General features: G+C 39.6%; 1 protein-coding gene across 1 annotated transcript in view; it reads left to right on the forward strand.

Annotated features, from left to right (window-relative positions):
* The window catches only part of Exoc4 (exocyst complex component 4), a 689,440-nt gene that overhangs the window by 605,182 nt on the left and 62,112 nt on the right, over positions 1-22,146 (forward strand). Inside the window, exon 15 of the mRNA XM_069996791.1 lies at positions 15,501-15,642. Coding sequence (XP_069852892.1) covers positions 15,501-15,642 — 142 coding nt within the window. The remainder of the gene's footprint in view (positions 1-15,500; positions 15,643-22,146) is intronic.

The raw sequence follows: 22,146 nt of genomic DNA on the forward strand, positions 1-22,146 counted from the left end.
CCTGAGGGCCCTTCATTTCACCCCTCGCTGATCAACGTGTGCCATAGATCACAAATATCTTGTGAGAAGGTTGTATTCTTTCCTCAAGGCTCAGTCAAGAACAGAAAAACCAGTTCCCACTTCGCTGGCAAGATGTTTTAAAAGATATTTTAAAAATCACCAAAAGGGCTTAGAAAACAGTTGGAAGGAAGTGAAAAGCAAGGAGAGTAGCTTCTGGCTTTCAGGAAACCCAGCCTAGGATTTTGTCTACCTGCAGGGAGGAAGCAGCTGTTTGCGGGTCCTCGTAGAAGCTGCTGTAAGCTTCTTGCTTGCCAGCTGTCTGTGAGCATCTTGCCACTACTCTCAGAGAGTGATGCTTACACATCTTTGGAGAACAACGTTCAGTGGCAAAATCAAAACCCCAAACTTCACTGCCAAGAAGTTGGGAAATACTCCTTTGCCTCCAGGAAAGCTGCTGGGGAGGACAACACATTGCAACACACAAATGCTCGAGGGGATTTTCCTACTTCACATTCCACAGTAAATCTGGTCTAGGGTAATAAGAAGGCGACCATATTTCTAAGCACACAAACTAAATGCCAGCACTGCTGTGCCTGTACATATAAAAACATCTTCCCTAAATAATCCCTATTCAGCTACTTTAAGCCATATTTAAAAACCTGACTTATCATTGTTTTTATGTGCATATTAAAATAATGTATAATGTGTCTTTGGGGGAAGCCACACAACTTTTATCATTTGGGGTCAAAATTGTGTCAGTATCAGTAATGGCTACTTAGGTTCATAATCATTACTTCCTTTCCTACATCAGTGGACTCACACCCACATGCAGTCTTCTTACTCTCTGTGCATTCAGCAGAAGGGAAGTAACTAGGGTCATGAAAATTAATGATGATTCAAAGTGTAAATGCACCATTTTCAGGTCAGACATGATCTCTCAAACACATGAACAACTTCAAGGTGTTGTTAAATAGTCTTTGGAATTCCAAAATAAACTCCTAGTTTTACTTTGCTAAGGAAATGAGATCTTACATACATCTTTTCCTTAGAAAAACAGATGCCTTCCTAAGGAAAGATCCCCAGATCAACCTGCCTACTATAATGTGAGAAGCGTTCTTCCTCCTCTTCCTCCTCTTCTACCCCACCTCCCCCTCTAGCTGCATTACAGTATCACTCATTGCTTTTCCTCCAACTGCCACTTGCCTTGTTCCTGATTGATATGCCACCTGCCACTAACTAGACGACGCTGTCCACAGATGGAAAGATGCAATGTAAACCTGCTTTCAGGTGTTTTCTCCTTTATATCTTTACTGATTTGAACATTATTGGAATTCTGTACTGTTCTCATACTTCCATTACTTATCACTTTTAGTTTTAAAATGTGAAGGTTTTGAACAGTAAATACCCTGAATTACCTAAGTATAATTTACTTTCTGATCAGTAGTTTTCTTATCAACTAAGCCCACAGCACTCAGATTTTATCCAAGGTTCTCAACAAGTGAATGAGTCTAGGAATCTTACTCTTCCAAGGTTTCCACCAGAAGTTTAACAAAAATAACTGACATGTGCTGTGCACTTATTAAGGTGCTTAGCATTTTCCTAAGTGTTTCTGTACTTACTGTACTCACAGTGACCCTCAGAACTGACATGTTGTTACTGATTCACAGGTTTAATTATTTTTTTCAAAGTTATTCAGTGAATAAGTGATTGCATCAGAACTTAACCACTGCTTTCTGGATTATTCCAAAAGAAATAGTAGCCAAAAAAAAAGTTACAGACAAGAAAATTTTGTTCAGCCAGGCGCCGGTGGCTCTCACCTGTAATACTAGCTACTCAGGAGGCTGAGATCTGAGGATCGCAGTTCAAGCCAGCCCAGGCAGGAAAGTCCGTGAAACTCTTATCTCCAATAAACCACCAGAAAACTGGAAGTGGTGCTGTAGCTCAGGTGGTAGAGTGCTAGCCTTGAGCTGAAGGGCTGAGGGACAGTGCTCAAGCCCACAGTTCAAGCCCCATGACTGACAAAATAAAAGAAAAAAGAAAATTTTGTTCATAGCCAACAGGAGAACATTCATATCCTTCTATTTAGACATTGTTTAGATGGTCAAGCAATATCTTGAAATTATGTAAGCAGTGGATAAATAATTGCTCCTCTAGGAAACTTAAAAACACACACGTAATATTTTGTTTTTTAAGAAAGTGGATTCTTTTTTTTTTAAAGTTAATTTCTTTTTTATTTTTATTTTTTATTATTTTATTTATTTATTTATTTATTTTGTGAACACACTGTACAGAGGGGTTACAATTACATGGGCAGGATAATGCGTACATTTCTTATCAAGCATTGCAGCCTCCTCCTTTGTTTACCCTTCACATCCCTTCCCAGCCTCCCCCCCACCCAATCTTCCCCGCCTCCCCCCCCACCAACATTGTAAAGCTCGTTTTCGACATGACAACTTGTACTGCTCATTGTTGCAACAGGTCCACCTGTATCCTTAAACAATTTGTTTTTCCCCATTTCCTCTACAAGTTATACTGACATCAAATATAGTGAAAGCAGGGGTTATACTGTGGGGGAGGGACATACAAAGCAACAAAGAGATAATCTTATAAATGCGTTAGAAACAAATGCATGAAAGAAAAAAACATTAAAATACATATCTAAGGGTTCATTTTCCTAACATCACATTATCTGACCTTTTCCACTTGACTCATACATATACTAGATATTGCAAATAAGGAAACCATGGGACCTATGTTTCTTTGGGTTAAATTACCTTGAGTTGTTCATTATATTGGGAATTATTGGCAAAGCAAGAATGAATGTGTGAATAGTATTTAACTGTTACTAATGTGTAAAGACAGAAATACGGTTATATATTAGTAACTTTCACTAGACATTAGTCACCATGCATATGATACCAGCACGTCAATGTAGCCTGCCCAGAGAGAAACAGGCACAGGAGACATTCAGGGGATGGATTTGACTGCTGTTCTTCCCACATACACTTGTCTCCACCAAGGAGGTGACTTAGCAAGCTTTATTCCTACAAATTCTGTCAGTGTGTCAACAAGTTAATAGTTAGTTTTCCTTCCAGTGAGCTTCAAAGGAGCCTCTGCCAGTTAGTGAAAATGATGGTAGTCCTGGGGCAGGGACAGCTCTCTCTTAAAGATGTCCAGATGTTGTCTATAAAGTAATAGGGTCAGAGTGGACAACTTTCTAGAATTCTGCTTATTTTTCTCTGCAGTCTCCATTTCTCTCAGGTTTTGACATTAAATGCACAAAGCTACTCTATTTGTTCCAGTGCCTCCATAAAAATTTCCAGAGCGGAGAAGGTATTAGGTTCCTCTTACTTATTCATTTAATGCATCTTTGTTAAATAAATAATATTAGTATTAGGAATATTTATTTCCACATAGTAAGCATTTTTGTGTCACATGCTCTTCAGATGACTTTATCACATCCAGATTTGTGAGGTAGCCATGTTGACCCTTCTTGTACAATGGTTCATGATTAAGTCAGAATTTGAACCCAGGGCATACTGGGTACTTTCAGTATACTTGGTGCTTTTTGCTTCCAGCAACCACATTATATACTGACAATGTGAAAATAAAAGCGAGGTTGTATGTGCTGTCAGTCAAGAAGGTAGCAATTAGCTGGGCACAGTGGCATACACCTGTAATCCTGGTACTTGAGAAGTTATGATAAGAGGATCGCAAATGCAAGTGAATCTTGGCTCCAGAGCAAGTTTTAGGCCAGCCTGAGTTACATGGTGAAACACAAAGGAATAGAGAAAGAGGGAGGGAGGGAGGGTGGGAGGGAAGGAGAGTTATATTTCACTTGAGGCCAATTTTATGAGCTATGGCTATGCAGCTGCCTGGAAAGGAAACTCATTAAAAAAAAAAAAAAAGGCAACTGGAAAAGGTTAAAGTACATCTAGGACTTTCAGCTCACTCTTTGAGCTTTATACTGGTTTATAGTTTGTGATGCTTGCTCTGTTCTATTGGGAGTGAAGCATGCTTTGGGCTCTCTTGTAAAAGAGACTCACATTTCTAATCTGCCCAGTGAATAATCCACCCCCTAAGGCTCTTTGGAACATTTACAAAGGAGAGAGCGAGGTGCCTGTTTGAATATAGACAAAAGTTATATCTCTGCCATGTAACTTATTTATTGTTTGTTTGTTTATTTTTGGTCAGTTGTGGGGCTTGAACTCTGGGCCTGAGCACTGTCCCTCAGCACATCAGCTCAAGGCTAGTGCTCTACCACTTAAGCCCCAGCACCACTTCTGGTTTTCTGGTGGTTTACTAGAGATAAGAGTTTCACGGACTTTCCTGCCCCGGCTGGCTTTGAACCATGATCCTCAGATCTCAGCCTCTTAAGTAGCAAGTATTACAGGCGTGAGCCACCGATGCCCCGCCATGTAATATTTTTGCCTCAAATATTCCTAAAACTTAAATCTGTCACTCACCTACCTAAAATACATGGTGGAGTACTTGTTTACACTTTACAGTATTCTGTGATGTGAGGTTTTACAGAAACACAAAAGGCCAATAAAGTCATGGAAATCAAATACAACTGCACTATGCTGTTTAGCAGGAGGACGAGAGTTGTTCATTCACTTGACTTTCATGCCCATCAGGAGCTGAACTGGCCACCCCACATGGCTTTTTAGTAGGAAAGGAGGTTTCTGCCAAGCCTCCAGTGGGAGTTTTTGAAATAAAGGGGGAGAAAACACAATCTTAATGTGTCTCCTCTGGACTGAGGGCTACACTATCCATCACAAGGTATACAACCCTGTGTCTGTGCCGATTTTCACTATATGGAGATAGGACCCTAAAGCTACTGGCTTAAGAACTCGGGCTTCTTCACACCAGTTACCATCTACTACTATTTCCTGAGTAATGGATTGCAGTTGTCTTCTTCAGTGCTGTGCTGGGAGAGTGTCCTGTTGATTCAGAACTGGCCTCTTATCCTGGCAGTAGCCTAGGGAAACAACTATCTGTTTTTAACTTGGCTCCTATTTTTGTTCATTTTTTCAGAACATGCCTTACATGAGTCTCTTCTGTTCTTTCTGTGTAGCTCAGTGTGTGGAATAATTCTTCAGTTTCAGATGCTCCTACCCCTTCTGCCTTCTCTTAGCCTGAAATACAGCAATGGTCTCGACTAATGAACTATTTTGGAAGACATCAGGTTAAAAAGCATCATAGAAATGTGATTTTTAAACATGGATGTAAAACTCTTTAATTTGCCTTTTGCTGAATATAAGCATGAGCTGCGAGAGATACTGAGAAGTTATTGGGTTTAATGTCACAGATCTCCTGGAATACTGGGAAGGCTATGAAAAAATAAAGTACAAGATGATATGTCACAAGTCCACCAGAGAGACCGAGTGTTAGCTGCTGGTGCTTTGGTGTGTGGAGTGCTGAGATCCACATTCCTCCATTTGTCCCCACTATAGCTCTCTGAGTAGTATATTTTAGGGAACAGATGCTAGGGGTTATCAAATTTATTCTAAGGGTGATAAGAAGTGGTATCTCTTGGGAGTATCCTTCAACTAGTCCTTAGTGTTTCTTGGGGGCAGGGGGAAGCATATTATTTTAAAAATATGCTTAATATTTTAATAATATGCATAATATTTTAATAAATATTATTGAACATCTAAGACTTTAAGCTGAATAATGTGTGGAACAGGCATCAACTATCTTCCCCATAGCATTACTTTCTGTAGTTTCAGAAATATGTGACATTTTAGAGAAGGCATTCTGCATAACACACACACACACACACACACAAAACACTTAGAAGATATATATATATATATATATATATATATATATGCACACACACAAACACACAGATATATATATATACATACACAGAGATATTCTATGTAGACATATAATAAATGATTGTTTCAGTAACAAATAGTACCTCAGAAGAGAAAGTATGTCTCTGACTTCTCATATCCAAATATAAAGTATTCATTTCATATTTAGAGAACACCTATTTTTGAGTTAAACATTTTAACAATTAAGTGACTAGTCTATGGATATGCATATATAAGTAGTACACTTTTCCTTGTCTTCCAGTTCTAATACCCTTATCCTTTTTAACTACTGATAAAGATTCTTCTAGATTTCCCACACCCCAGTGTTTTATTTGAATATTCCTTACATTTGCCCTTCTTTCTGTGAGAATGGATAAAAGAAAACTCCTATCCAGAGACAGCAACAAAGTCTAGCCTTCCCGCTGCATTTAAAAGATTTCATTGGCTAGGAGCTGTATCTCCCCAAGTAGGCCATATTTCTATAAATAGTTGTAAACTAGCCTATGGGTTTACAGGGTCTAATCTAAATAGTGTGTCCCCATCCTTCCTAATCAAAGTTCTATTGTTTGAAGAACAGTATTAGCCTACATGTTAGTGTTCAAAATTAATTGGCTCTACTAGTTCGAACCCAGCTACTAGTTCTTATTTGGGGACAGAAGAAACATTGTTTCTGAGTAGAGAGTAAATTGAAGAGAATTTTCCAAACCTATGTCTTAAATGTCGTCCTTACATAGAACTAAAATGAACTTGAAACTGGGTTATAGATGGTTTGGATGGTAGGAAGTTGCCAGTAAATAAATGGATAGAGAACAGAGACAGAAACCAAGGTCTGTTGGGAAAGAATAAGAGACACTGTCTTGAGCAGAGACAGAAACCAAGGTCTGTTGGGAAAGAATAAGTATAAGAGACACTGTCTTGGGAAAGAGAACAATCAAAAGGACTTACCAAGAACTTTCAGCTGAGAATAACTAAATAGGAAAATACATTTCCATCTTAAGAAAATTCAAAGTAGATGTTAATAAGATGGAAAATACTTTATCAGTGAAGATCACCTACCAATTTTAGAAACTGATAAGCTTCATAAATAATAAATTTAACAAACATTTATCAAATACATAAAGCTCTGGAGTGGGGAAAGATTAATTGCTATAGGTTTGCAAATAATTCAAAGGGATGAATAAAACATAGGGGTAATAATACAAAGAGAGGCCAGGCGCTGGTGGCTCACACCTGTAATCCTAGCTACTCAGGAAGCTGAGATCTGAGGATCACAGTTCAAAGCTAGCCCGGGCAGCAAAGTCCATGAGACTCTTATCTCCAATAAACTACTAGAAAACCAGAAGTAGCATTGTGGCTCAAGCAGTAGAGTGCTCGCCTTGAGCTGAAGAGCTGAGAGGTAGCGTCCAAGCCCAGGGTTCAAGCTCCACGACTGACCAAAAAAAAAATACAAAGAGATTATAAACACTTGGAATATAAGTAGCTGGCATTAAGTCCAACCTGGAGATGTGTTGTTTTAGCATCTGATATTTTGTAGTCTGACTTCAGCATTAAGGTTTCTAGTACTATATGCATAGGTATTTGCAAAGAGGAAATATGCTACAGAAGGAGACTTAATTCATTGTGCCCATCTCAGCAAGTCACATGAATTCTGTTTGTTTGTCTAATTGATTATTTTTCGTATAGGGCCTTATGTCTTTGCCCTGGGCTCGTCTCAGACCATGATCCCCCTACTAAGCCTCCCAGGTAACTGAGACTACACATGCATGTCATTGTATCTTATTTGTTAGTTGAGACAGAATCTCACTAGCTTTTTACCCCTGTTGATCTCAAACAAGGATTCTACTGACTTTCACTAAGAAGCTGACATTTTAGCTGACCTTCAAATTAGTTTATACCCAGGTCTTTATTTGTTGTTTGTAGTTCTGGTGTTTGAAGTTAGGACCTTATGCTTACTAGGCAAGTACTCTAACACTTGAGTCATATACACAACAAATCATCATTCCTTTTTTTTTCTTTTTGGGCCAGTCCTGGGGCTTGAACTCAGGCCTGAGGTTCTGTCCCTGAGGCTTTTTTTTTGCGTAAGGCTGTCACTCTACCACTTGAGCCACAGCTCCACTTCCAGCTTTTTGGTGGTTAATTGGAGGTAAGTCTCAAGAGCTTTCCTTCCTGGGCTGGCTTTGAACCATGGTCCTCATATCTCAGCCTCCTAAGTAGCTAGGTTTACAAGTATGAGCCACTGATACATAGCCATCATTCCTATTTTTAATTTTTAATAGTGTTTAAAGGGCCTCAGAACTATATTATCTAATAACATATTGCTTTGAAGGTCAAGAAGACACTATTTTCTTTTTTTAAATGTTTTTTATTGTAAAACTACGGTACCAAGGGGTTACAATTACATGAGTAAGGTAATGAGTACATTTCCTATTGAGCATTGTTACCGCTTCCTTTGTTTTTCCCCTACCATCCCTTTCCTCCCCACCTTCCCAACTCCAGCCCCCTCCACCCCCGCCAAGTTGTAAAGTTCATTTTCAACATAGTAAAGAAGATACTATTTTCTAAATAGGAAAACTGAAGATTAGAAATCAAGCAATCTCTCAGGTTAGAGACAAGATTATTATATGGTATCCCTCTCTTTTGTACACATAGAAAGAAGATTAGGAAGTACTTACTGTACCAAACTTGACATCCTAAGACATTTCCCATGAGAAAGCCTCATAGGATTTTTCTCATGGATCATTCCAAGTATCTTCTAAAAAGTTTCAATTCACAGGCCTAACAATTCTTTTCCTGCTGCGATAACTGTCTTTCCCTCTTCAATTAATCACTTTCATGACAGCTGATCCCAGTTTAAGCTAATATTGTAACAGTTTTAGATAATATTGCAGATGCGCAAGGACGTTCTACGAATCCATTAAAGAAGTCACAGTGAGTTGCCATTGAAAGTGTAGCAGCTGCACCCTTGAAAACAGATGCTCTTCTGGGTCTGAATGAGTCCAATTTTGACTAATTTTAAGACCTAAACAGATTTCAGTCTGGTTAAGATTAGGATATGGAGCCACTCGAGACATCCTAATGTCCTCGACTGATTGCTTCCCATGACAGTTAGTAGGTTGGCTTTCCTTGAGAGATGCCAGGTATTTGACATGCCAAGGGTTTTATGTTAATCAAAATGAGAGGCCCAAAGTCGCCTCTACATCTTGGTGGACTGACTACTCATGAAATTAAAGAGGCTTCAAAAGACAATGCATTCTGTACAAACTACTTGGGCTGTGGGATTAACCAGAATTGCTTTATGGCATTTTTCTGTAAGATTCCTAAAAAGTACAGCAAACTCTCTCTAATGAAGTTCCTCCATACCCACTTTATATGCAGGAAATGGCGAAGAAAATGATAGCTGTAAGTGGAAGTTGTTCCTTCTTTTTCCTGACCTTTCTTAATCTCTTATAATGTGCATTTTTGTCATTTAAGGTTGGTCGATTGATATTCTTAAATCTGCTTTATTTTAGAGAGCCTTGTGACTGAGCTTGTGTAATCATTCCAGTTTATTCTGCTAGCTTTGACAATAGCTACTATAATATATGGGAAATGTGATTCTTCCCCTAAAGTCATTAGTGATCTGGCAGGAAGACTAATAAACAAAATGATGTTAGTGCAACCTGATAACTCTTGTACTGGAATTGTCAGGGGTGAGGGACTCTAGAGGAGCCACTGGCCCTGCCCTGAAAGCATAAATTGTTTTGAAAGAGGAATAAGAGACATTTCAGATATGAAATACTGAGGCATAATAACATAATTAGGAAGTTTGCTTTGAAAGTTTTCATTAAAAGGGTCAGGATTGGGATGGGATAAATTAAAAAGAAAGAAGAAAGTGGTGAGAGAGGAAGAAAAACTGGAAAGTTTGGCAGAGAACAAAAATTATCACAACAATTATCTGTGCCTGGTGGCAGAGCTTTTGCCTTGTATGCACAGAGCTCTGGGTTGGATACCATTGCTATTCTTAAAAGACAGACAGAGCCGGGCGCTGGTGGCTCATGCCTGTAATCCTAGCTACTCAGGAGGCTGAGATCTGAGGATCGCGGTTCAAAGCCAGCCCGGGCAGGAGAGAACGTGAGACTCCTATCTCCAATAAACCACCAGAAAACCGGAAGTGGCACTGTAGCTCAAGTGGTAGAGCGCTGGCCTTGAGCTGAAGAGCTAAGGGACAGCACCCAGGCCCAGAGTTCAGGCCCCACGACCGACAAAAAAAAAAAAAAAAAAAAAAAAGACAGACAGAGAGAGAGAGAGAGAGAGAGAGAGAGAGAGAGAGAGAGAGAGAGAGAGAGAGATGGGGCTGGGAAGATGGCTCAGTGGTAGAGGGCTTACCTTGCATGCATGAGGCCCTGGTTTCAATTCCTCAGCACCACATAAGCAGAAAAAGCTGGAAGTGGCACTGTGGCTCAGGTGGTAGAGTGCTAGCCTTAAACTGAAGAGCTGAGGAACAGTGCCCAGACCCAGAGTTCAGGCCCATGACTGACAAAAAAAAAAAAAAAAGGAGGAGGAAAAATACTGATGATGACATCATAGAAAGCCTTGTTGAGGCACTTGGCCTTGATCATATAAGCAATGGGAGACGTTCATATGACTTATACAATAAATTAACGTAGTCACATTTATGTTTGGATGAATAACTCATGTTTAATTACATGGAAAAAAGGTCAGGCCAGAGACACAAGGCATCAATGAGGAGACTTCTGCATCAAGATATTGGTCATGTCCTGCACAAACTGCAGTGTTCTAAAGAAGAAATGAGGTCTAAACCAAAAAAGTGGCAGTAGATGTACAAAAGAGAAAATAAATATTAAGAAAATATTTAGCAAATAAAACTGGCAGAAATTAGTCTTTGCTGGAAAGAAGTCAAAGATAATATATACTCCTGTATAGCTGAAATGTGTAAATTGCTAAATCACTAATAGGAAGGGAATTCAGAGTAGAACATATGTTTAAAAAAATGATTAACTGAAGAAAATTCCAGAAAGTTAAAGAATACCCAGAAGAATATGATGCCCATAAGCCAAAAGAAGATAGGAGGTCAAGAAGTGGCCAATGAGGTCTCATGTGACAGAAAGCTTTTATGAAAGGAAGGCTGAAAGCACTCAGTGCATTTGATAGAGAACTACTGATCATTGTTAGAAACCAAGTTCTAATAGATGAAGGCAGAAATGAGGTTATGTCATGTGGAGGAGTTAATAGAAGTCAGGGCTGTGGGAAAAGTAAGTATTGATAGTTCTCTCAGTCACAATAAGAATCTGAGGACTTAAGGCTAGTGCCAATGGCTCACACCTCCAATTCTAGATACCTCCAATTCTAGGCTGAGATCTGAGAATCCTGGTTCAAATCCAGCCCACACAGAAAACTTTGTGAGACTCTTTATCTCCAATTAATTAGCAAAATGCTAGAAGTAGATGTGTGGCTCAAGTGGTACAACATTGAAGGAATGTAAATGCCAAGCAAGAGTATGAAGCCCTGAGTTAAGCCTCTCCACTACAGTGGGCTCTGTCTCTCTGTCTCTGTCTCTGTTTCTGTCTCTGTCTGTCTGTCTCTTTCTCTCTCACACACACACACACATACACATACACACACACACACACACACACACATATACCCACATACACACACACACACAGAATCTGAGGTCTTTGTGAAAGAAGTAATAGGGACTAAGTTGGACAAAGGGCCTGAGGAAAGTGATATGAATGTGTAAAAGTCACCAAGACAGAGAAAGAACTAACCAAGCACCAGTGAAAGGACAAACAAATGCTATCAAAAGCTTTCTTTTTTTTAGATTAAAATGGAGGTCAGTTAATTGGCAACAATCTACCTTTTTTTTTGTTTAAATTATAGAAATGACCCTTTAGATGGCATATGGGGGTCATTGTGAAGGAAAGAGAACATTTGAGGGAGTTGAGGTCCCTGATTGAATAGCCCTGACGGGATCCATCCTTGCTGAGGGATGGGATCCCCCAGGAGAGAAGGGATTGCAGCGTTGAGTAGCAGGTTTGATGGAGACAAGGGTATGAGAGAACTGGAGGAACTGTTTTGATCAGAGAACATTGTACTAGAGCTTAACATTTCAGAGACTTGAAAACAAGATTTAGCATGACAGCAAGTCACCAATTTTTTGGGCTTGCCATGCTTTAAAGATATGTTCATTTTCCTAATAGAACATGACCTCTGAAGGTAAGACCAGACTCTATCTGATTTTTAATCTTCACCCTATCAAATCAGGAAAAGGGGAAACAGCCTCTCACTTTAGCAAAAAAAAAAAAAAATCCTTCCTGGAAGCCAGACAAGGATGGGAATGATATTATTCACTCCCAGTATTAAAAAAAAAAAGTGCTCAAAGTGTATGTCTTAATAAAAAAAGAATCAAGCACTAATATTTGTAAAGCTTACCTGTGCACTGTGCTGATGCACAGAGCACTCCTAACATAAATATATAGTACGAAATGGGTGTGTGCATGTGTACATCTGTATGTGTGTCCAGTAACCTCATTTCTGGACTGTTATCTCCCAGGCAATTCTGTCACCATTGCCTTTTTGTAGATTTCCATTTGACATTAGAGAGCTAGTTGATTGTTTTCTGCTGTCTTTGTTTAGTATGCTCAGCATTTCTCTGCTCAACATATTCTTTCTCAAGAAGAGAACTTGGTAAATTCTAGTAATCCTTTAGGTGTTTACAGACCATCTTTTTAGTAGAGCTTTGAGCCTAATTTTCTGTGGTGCTTCAATAAACTGTTCATGTTTCTGCTGTAGATTACAGTCAAACGAAATGTATAGTATGTCACTATTCGGAGCTGCTCTACATTTTTAGTTTTACTTGGCAGCTAAAATTGCTGTTGGCTCACTCTGATTTTTTTTTTAATTTGTATTTTGGCAGTGGTCAATTGTCACATTATGAAATTCAATGTTTATATAATAGGAAAAGGAAATATTTGTAAGTTTTCTTATTGGACTTTATCCAAAGATGTCTTTGATAGATCTTGATCAATTAGTGTAGTTTGGACCTTAGACCATGAGTGAGATTTCAAGGTCTGATTTCTGTTTCTTTTCATTGATGCATAGATAACTCTCCATGTTACAGTTAGGATCACATATCAGAGAAACCCAGGGGCTTAAAAGCCTTAAAATGCTTTGAAACATTATAATAACGTTACTAATAGTTGCTTTCATCTACCCTGCCATATGAAACATTATAAAGATAGTGATCTTGCCTTGTGATCAAACAACATGAATAATGTTAACATTAGGGAGAGGTACAGTGTCACTCATCCAGATGGAGTTAGTCAGCATCTAGGATGATACCAAGGCTAATAATAGCATGAAATCTACACTCTCACATTCCCTTCCTCTTGTCAGTTCCCTTGAACAGTATTTGCTTTTTAATGTTTTCATCATGGCATTTTTACTTATTATAGTCTGGTTCCATAGAAGAAAAGTTAGTATCAGAAATCTGGATTAACAATCTGCCTCTTGTTTGGACTGAGCAAAGTCTATAGACAGAGCATTGTAGGGCATACCTATAGTACAACTAAATGTCAACACCCTATCCTGTGCCATGAACCTGCCCCCTGAGTCAGTGTACCTCACGAAGTTGGCTGTGATCTAAGTTCTGGGAACATTTATTCCAAACGATTCAACATCTTCTGACAGAAAAAAGGACTTTTAGGTCGAAAAGCAAAACATACTGACAATTGGAAATTGAACTTCAGGACAGATGGAATTATCTTTTTTTTTTTTTTTTTTTTTTTTGGCCAGTCATGGGGCTTGAACTCTGGGCCTGGGCGCTGTCCCTCAGCTCTTCAGCTCAAGGCGAGCGCTCTATCACTTGAGCTACAGCACCACTTCTGGTTTTCTGGTGGTTTATTGGAGATAGGAGTTTCACGGTCTCTCCTGCCCAGGCTGGCTTTGAACCTCGATCCTCTGATCTCAGCCTCCTGAGTAGCTAGGATTACAGGCGTGAGCCACCAGCGCCCGGCGGAATAATCTTATAAATACCTCATAGCTACAGTTAATCTTAAGACTTAACCTGGACAAATAAAATGGTAAAGGAAACTAATAATGGTTTGTGTCTGATTTGTATGAATATTGAATATATTTCATATGCTGATGTAGTGTTTTCCCATATTCATCCATTTAACTTCATAACATACAGGTACTGTTACTCCATTTTACAACAGAAACAAAAGCAGAGAGAATTTAAGTAATTAAAACTTTTGGTCACATAAATGAGTGCTAGAGAGACAGGACTCAAATCCAGACTCTAGTGAATAAAAGAAATATTGGAAAAATAGCCAAATTATTACTGGTGATCATTACAAAACTCTAGGAGTTTAACAGAGCTCTACATGCAGAACTTGAGAGGTAAATGTTGCTTACAGTTTGTCTTTTTTATTGATACTATAGAGGTGCTATACAGAGGGGTTCCAGTTATGTAAGTCCAATAAAGAGTACATTTTTTTGGATGATGTTATCCGATGTTTTTTTTTTTAAAGAGAATTGTTCAAGTGTTGTTTAATATTTATAAATTATTTTGGAACAATATTGAAAGTAGCTCTATCAATTTTTCCAAAAGACCTTTTAGTGTTTGTAGTTGCCCACAAGTTAGAGATGAATTAAGTTGGAATGCAGCCCTCTAACACACTTAAGTGTGCACAAACACATACACCGAAGATTTTTAAACTTCAGTTTTAACAGCATGACACCTAGAAAAAGAAAAAGTCAGGGCCCTCTGGCGTATTTACTCTTTTTAGTCCTGAGTCCTACATTTCATGGGAAATGCAGAACACTTGGGATATTTTTGTCAGTAAATTTTAGGAAATATTAAATTGTCCAATCCAACCCATTTAAAGAATGATTAGAAGCACTAGAGACATCTGTCTTAGAAAAGGAACAGCTTCACTGAAGTTAAATAAGTATCTCCATGGGCCAGGCACTGGTGGCTCACACCTGTAATCCTAGCTACTCAGGAGGCTGAGATCTGAAGAGCGCGGTTCAAAGCCAGCCCAAGCAGGAAAGTCTGTGAAACTCTTATCTCCAATAAACCACCAGAAAACTGGAAGTGGCGCTGTAGCTCAAGTGGAAGAGCGCTAGCCTTGAGCTGAAGAGCTGAGGGACAGCACTCAGGCCCAGAGTTCAAGCCCCATGACCGACCGCCCCCCCCAAAAAAAATGTAACTCCAGTACTTGGGTTTAGAGAATGGCAAAGCTTTGTAGAACCAGTGCCAATGATGAAGAATTAATGAGCACAGATACAGGCGTGTTGTATGATGATCAGATGTTTCAGAGGTAGAACAGGCTGCTGTAAGTAGGTATTGTGCTTCCTTTCATAAGCATTTATATGACTGTGCAATGAAAAGCTAATAAGCCACTGGTGACACAAGCACTGACCATATAATCAGGCCACATGACAGCTAAGGCCCCTTCCAACTGTGAGGTCCTGTTTCAATCCTTCAGTGAATTGTTTCAAGGCAATCAGCTGAGAACAGAATGAAGTACAATAGTCTGCCATGTCTTAGATTTTTGAATGCTGCCAACTCTGACAGCCAAAGTAGTAAAAACAAGATGCAAAACAAAATGATGTGCATCATAACTATCTAGTGAAATGACTGCTGTTCTGCCCTCCCTCTTCTTCCAGTGCTTTCTCCTGCTCAAGAAAGCCACGTGCACATGGACCTCCCCCCAGTGTCTGAACAGATCATGCAGACTCTGAGTGAACTTGCCAAGTCTTTCCAGGATATGGCTGACCGCTGCTTGCTGGTCCTGCATCTCGAAGTGAGGTATGACCCAACCAAACACAGGATTTTGTGATGTCAGCGTCTGATAGTAGAAGTCGGGGTGCTACAAGAATGTTTGGTTCTTATTGTTGATATTGTCCTTTTGCTACAGTGATTTCTAGCATTATTCAATCACCATTAAAGAATTTGAGCAGCTGCTGCTTTTTAAGTATGATAATACAGAATTGTGTATAACTGTTCATGCCAGTTGGCTAGCTAATTAATTTGAAAAGCCCATGGTTTTCTGTTTTTACAAATGAAAGTGGTGATTCCTCGCTTAGAGATATGTTATATATGTAATTACAACTAGTACAGTGTCTGCAGTACAGTCAGTACTTAGCGTGGTAGCTTTACAAACAGAACTGTATTGTCACTGATATTTTTTACTAAGGCAAACATGTCAAGGGAATTACAGATGCAAGAACCACAGTCTTGTCTTTCAGGGAACCTAAACCCCAAGAGAGTAAATTAAAAGGATCATGCAAAAACATGGTTTCAACAATGCCAGATTCTTGGCCTTTTGTACCTTCCTCTGTAGTGTGGGATACTCTGCTTAGCTTTGGTAGCCTCCATTATTAAACAGATGGGATGAGAATAGGTAGGACTAGAAAGTTCTCAGTTGTTCATTCATTTATTGAACAATTTTCCAGAATCTTCTTTGTGCCAATCAGTATTCCAAAAATTGGGACACCATAATAAACAAACATTGAAGGTGCCTACTCTGATTGAACTACCTTCTAATGGTGAGAAATAGACAATGACTATATAAAAAAGATAATTTCAGATAAATGTAGCTAAAGCAATAAAGTAGCATAATGAGACCAATTATGCTATTCAATAGAAAGAGAATGTGAACTATAAGTGGAACCACATAGATCATTTAAAATTTTCTAATTGAGCTGGGCGCTGGTGGCTCACGCCTGTAATCCTAGCTACTCAAAGAAACAACCACCCAATTAATAAATGGGCTAAAGACTTAAAGAGACTTCTCTGAAGAGGAAATAAGAATGGCCAATAGACATATGAAGAAATGCTCAACTTCTCTAGCCATTAAAGAAATGCAAATCAAAACAACATTGAGATACCACCTCACCCCAGTTAGAATGGCTATAATCAAGAAATCTAGAAATAACAGATGCTAGAGGGCATGTGGCCAAAAGGGAACCCTGCTGCATTGTTGGTGGGAATGTAAACTTGTTCAATCATTTTGGAAAGCAGTATGGAGTTTCCTCAAAAGACTACATATAGAGCTCCCCTAGTACCCAGAAATTCCACTTTTAGGTATTTACCCAACCGATCACAAACAAGGCCATACTAAAGCTACCAGCACAACTATGTTTATTGCAGCATTATTCACCATAGCTAAAATATGGAGCCAAACCAGATGCCCCTCAGTAGATGAATGGGTAAGAAAATGTGATGTGATATATATATATATATATATATATATATATATATATATATATATATATATATATATGAACTCTATGCCTCCATCAGAAAGAATGACACCACCCAATTTACTAGGAATGGAAAGACTTGGAAAAAATTATATTAAGTAAGCCAGACTCAAAGAAACATAGGTCCCATGGTTTCCCTTATCTGCAATAACGAGTATATGTCTAGGACAAGCAGAAGAGGTCAAAAGCTATATACATGTGACCATATAACCTGATGCTAAGTGAAATGAACCCCAAGATAGTGACACAAGAGATTTTATCTTTCTTATTGTTCTTTTTAATGTATTTATAATGTACTGTGTGATTTTTTCTTTTGTTTCTTTGTATGTTCTTCCCTCCTGGCATAACCCCTGTTGTCACTGTATTTGATTCCGGTGTCCTGCATCTTGAATATACATTTTTCTAATTTGGGAAGGAGAAGGGAAATAACAAAATGCTGAAATAAGGATACAGGATGACGCATTGTAACAATGAGATGTACAAGACAGTATGTTGAAAATGAACTTTACAACTTTAGGGACAGGGGGAATAAGGGGTTGGGAGGGAGGAGTTGGGGAGGTGGGGAGGAAAGAGATGGCAGGGGAAATATAAAGTAGGGGTAACAATGCTCAATAGGAAATGGACTCATTACCTTGCTCATGTAACTGTAACCCCTCTGTTCAGTATCTTTACAATAAAAAATATATATTAAGAAAAAAAAAGAACTTGAGAAAAACACATTCCAAGACATTGTGAGAAACTGGTAGAAGCCTAATGTGTTTGTAGCTGAATGAACTAAGCAGGTGTGAGGTCTGAAGAATGGGGTATAAGAGATAGGTTGGAGTCTGAGCATGTAGGCCATGAAACTTGAACATTGAAGGATCTTACCTGCCAAGTGAATAGTTGAGATTTTCTTCTAAGTGCATTAAGAAGCTATAGGATGGTTCTTAATGGTTCATAGGAATCTATAAAAATTAGAGGATAGAAGTTAATGAATTGACATTTTTTAAAGATAAGTGGCTATTGTACAGAAAGGATTGCAGAGAGAAAGAAGTATGAATGAAAGTTGGATATGGGTAGGTAGGAGCATCAGAGATGCAGGGGCAGGTATGGAAAGTGTTGTATCAGGCATGTATTAAAGACAGCACTGATTAAAGTGTTGGCAGCTTGAGTGGGATGCAGGGCTAGAGGACTCAAGGAAAACTACCACTTTGGGGCCTGAGCAACAGTGTGGATGCCAAGGCTGTTCTCTGAGTGGGACTGACTAAAGGAGAAGGTTCAAGGGAGGTGGAAATCAGGAATCCCATTTCTGAGATGTCCAGTCTGCGATGCTCACGTGGGTGTCAATGTTAGTAAGCAGTTGGGGTGTGTTCTTTTGAAACTTCAGGATCAGAAACCTCAATGGTATGGTAATACATTTCCTCGTGCATTATTGTAGAGCATGATTAAAATTGTTAGAACACTGGCTTTTCTTTTGAAGTCTTTATAATACCTAGATTTTAAAAGTGCAAATGCGACTTTGGATCATTCATCAGCCATTGGGATGTGTCAAGATTAAGGTTAGACTTTGGGTGGTTTTCAGGTGTGTCAAGACCACTTTTGTATCTCATGTGCCTTTTCTATTCTTCATAACTTTGCCCAGTGAGTCCCTGTTTTGTTGCTTGAATAGAAAAAAATGCAGTAGCATTGCAGATTTGGAATCTGTTTTTCTCCGCGTTATTTTATTTCTTATATTAACCTGTCCAGAAATAAAGGCTCTTGCTGTATGTTTTCTGATTTGTTTTATGATAATTTTTAGAATTGTTTTCCATTTATTTTCAAGCAGATAGTGAAATGAAGCAGACATTTTCTATGAATAGATAAATGCAATAGACAGTGGAGGGGGGAAAAATAAAAACACCAGTTATATTCTGATACCTGCTACCTGCCTCGCAAAGAAAAACAAGGGAACACCAAATTAATTACTCCTGGAATGTGTGCTATTGATTGTGTGGTGCCAAGACGTGTTCCACATTCAGAATTACCTACTTGTGGTGGTGTTTAATTCCACGTGGGATCTTTTCAACACGTCTCAGTATGATCTTTTAAATCCTTAACCTCTGTTCTGTGTTTTTTATTTTTGTACATCTTGGCAATACTATTCTTATAATGCAGAACATGTTTTAGTCATTATTTATTAACTTTACAAGAAACCGTACAGTGCTGTTAACACCTAACACCATATCTTCTTCAATGATGGTTTAAAAACAGAAAAAGCTAATGTCAGATTGGATAAGAAAAAAAAATGATTGAATTTCAGACTCATGGATACAGAATTAGCTTATCTTGACTTTGAGAACACTAAACATGTTTATTTTTCCTAAATTAAATTTCCACATTTCCTCTATAACATGGTTTTGACATTCATATTGCTTTCTGAATTTGCTTCAGTTTGTCTTTATCCCTCTCAAAGCCTGGTTCATAAAAGTAGCAGAATATCCCATGTACAGCTCCGATGGTAAATGTTGACACGCTCAGTTCGGTCCTGTTATCTCATTACAGTGAGGATACACAGTGAATGAGCCAGGTCTCACACTGATCACACTGTCGTGTAATGGCGTGACAGCAGGGCAAGTACCAAGCTTTGTGGGGGCACAGCATGCCAGGGCTGTGGATGACACACACAGGAGCTTCTAGATGTGTCCTGATCACTGTTATTAGTAGGCCCAGAATGTGAACCTGAACTGGCCCTGCATGGAAGGTGATTTAAGAACTACCTGCCTTGGGCTGGGAAGGTGGCTCAGTGGTAGAGCGCTTGCCTTGCATGCCTGAGGCCCTGGGTTCGATTCCTAAGTACCACATAAGCAGGGCCTGAAGTGGTGCTGTGGCTCAAGTGGTAGAGCGCTAGCCTTGAGCTGAAGAGCTGAGGGACAGCGTCCAGGCCAAGAATTCAGGCCCCATGACCGGACCAACAAAAAAAAGGGAGGTGGGGGGAACTGGGAGAGAAGGAGGGAGGGGGTCACACTGGGCAAAAGAAAATGTACAGCCGGGTGCCAGTGGCTCACGCCTGTAACCCTAGCTACTCAGGAGGCTGAGATCTGAGGATCACAGTTCAAAGCCAGCACAGGAAGGAAACTCCGTGAGATCTTACCCCCCATAAACCACTAGAAAACCAGAAGTGGTGCTGTGGCTCAAGCGGTACAATGCTTGCTTTGAGCTGAAGAGCTGAGGGACAGCGCCCAGGCCTAGAGTTCAGGCCCACAACCAGACCCCCCCCCCAAAAAAAATTACCTGCCTTAAAACCAGACCCTGCCAAACAAGTACCAGGAAATGGGTACTTAGCAAGGGGGCAAGGGTAGAGGGTACATGAATAAAGGGGAGAAGTGGGGAAACAGGGAGAATACAGTCAAGAATCCACTGGGTATACCAATGGAGAAAGATAAGGGAAAGATAAGGGAAGAGGAGGATCGAAGCGGGGTAAAAGGATGACAAAGATCAAGATACATTTTATATAAAAACTGCCTTGTCAAATGACAAAAAAAATAATTTAGTACATCTCTCAAAAATTACGAAAAGTAAGGGAAGGTTGTGCGGGGCAGGTGAGGAGGTTGACAGGTGACATTGATTTAAACACACTATATTCAGAAACGGCTTTGTTGAATGGCAACTCCCTTGTGCAACTGATTAAAGATAATAAAAACATTTTTTAAAAAACCCCAATAAACTAAATGCTATTTCTCCAAGCAAAAGCTGTTGTTCCTTAAAGAAAATGAATTGTATTTTCACATTAGTCCACTTACTAGTCCCCTGCACATCGGAGGTACACCTAAGAGTATGTGACCAATATCATTCTGTGACAATTAACTAAAGGTTGTTTTGTTCCCATCCAGCTGTGAAAAGCAATTAGAACTGACGACCTGTTGTCCAGGAGCTGCCTGATGAAGACTGGTTAGGTTCTGTCTCTGGCACTTTTGCCAAGAATTCACTGTAATAAGAGAACACAGATGGCCAGGCACGGTGGCGCACACCTGTAATACAAACTATGTGGAAGGTAAAAAGGAGCACAGAGAGTCTACACCAGGCCGGGCAAAAAGAGTTAGAAAGATCTTACCTCAAAAACAAAGCCAAGAAGTAGTCTTACCTACCTGTAGTCCCATCTGTACGGGAAGGATACGGCCCAAGGCTGGCTCCAAGCCAACGTACAGAACTATCTGAAAAATAGCTAAAAAGTAACAGGGGTGGAGCTGAGGCTCAAGTGGTAGAGTGCTTGCCTAGCCAAGTGTGAAGCCCTTAGAACCCCCACTCCCCCCAGAAAGACAGAGAGAGAGAAGATAAAAGAAAAAAAAATCCATGTGTAAAAATTATTGATGAGTTATGCCAGCGAGGAGTCCCAAACAAGTTCAAATGCCAATGTGTGGTATATTCCCCTCCAGATACCCTTGTATCCTTAGCCCCTATTTTTCTTTAATATTGTTATAAGTCAAACAAAAAACATATTCGTAAATCAAGCAGGTTCTGAGAAGAACCCATCCAGACATCATCGCCTTCCACCCCCGGCAGCAGCCCCTTTCCACAATGTGGAGCATCAGGCAGATGGCACCTCCAAGAGACGAAAGACCTGGTGAACACTGTTAAAAGTTCAGAGTGATTTGGTTGTTGTTGTTCATCTTGGAACTTTAGAGAAGAAATTAAGTTGCCATTTGAATGCAAGGTGTCAGGAATGTCACCTTGATCAGCTGACTTCCCTCACCATCAGGTGGGCTCGGAGTGGGCTAAACAGCAACTGCTTGCCACTGTTGGGATGCTAAGTGTGCACTGTGTGAAAATCAGCCTTCCCGCTGTGCAATCAGCCGCGTTTGCGGAAAACCTTAATGCCAAAGTCGCAGTAAGGTCAGCAACAGCATGCCAGAATTGAAAGAAAAATAAAATTTTGTTGGAATTAGACATTCACTGAATCTGTAGCATTTGGAAGGAAGAGCGGAGAACCTGGAACGGTGGTTTTCTCTAGGATCTGATTCGCTTTTACCCACAATTCACAGGGACTTCCTAATCAGCCCTCACTTTCAGCTAGTTCCATTCTCTGCCCTCG

The sequence above is a fragment of the Dipodomys merriami genome, unplaced genomic scaffold (assembly GCF_024711535.1).
Source record: "Dipodomys merriami isolate MVZ:Mamm:240054 unplaced genomic scaffold, mDipMer1.0.p SCAF_5, whole genome shotgun sequence".
Lineage (NCBI taxonomy): Eukaryota > Metazoa > Chordata > Mammalia > Rodentia > Heteromyidae > Dipodomys > Dipodomys merriami.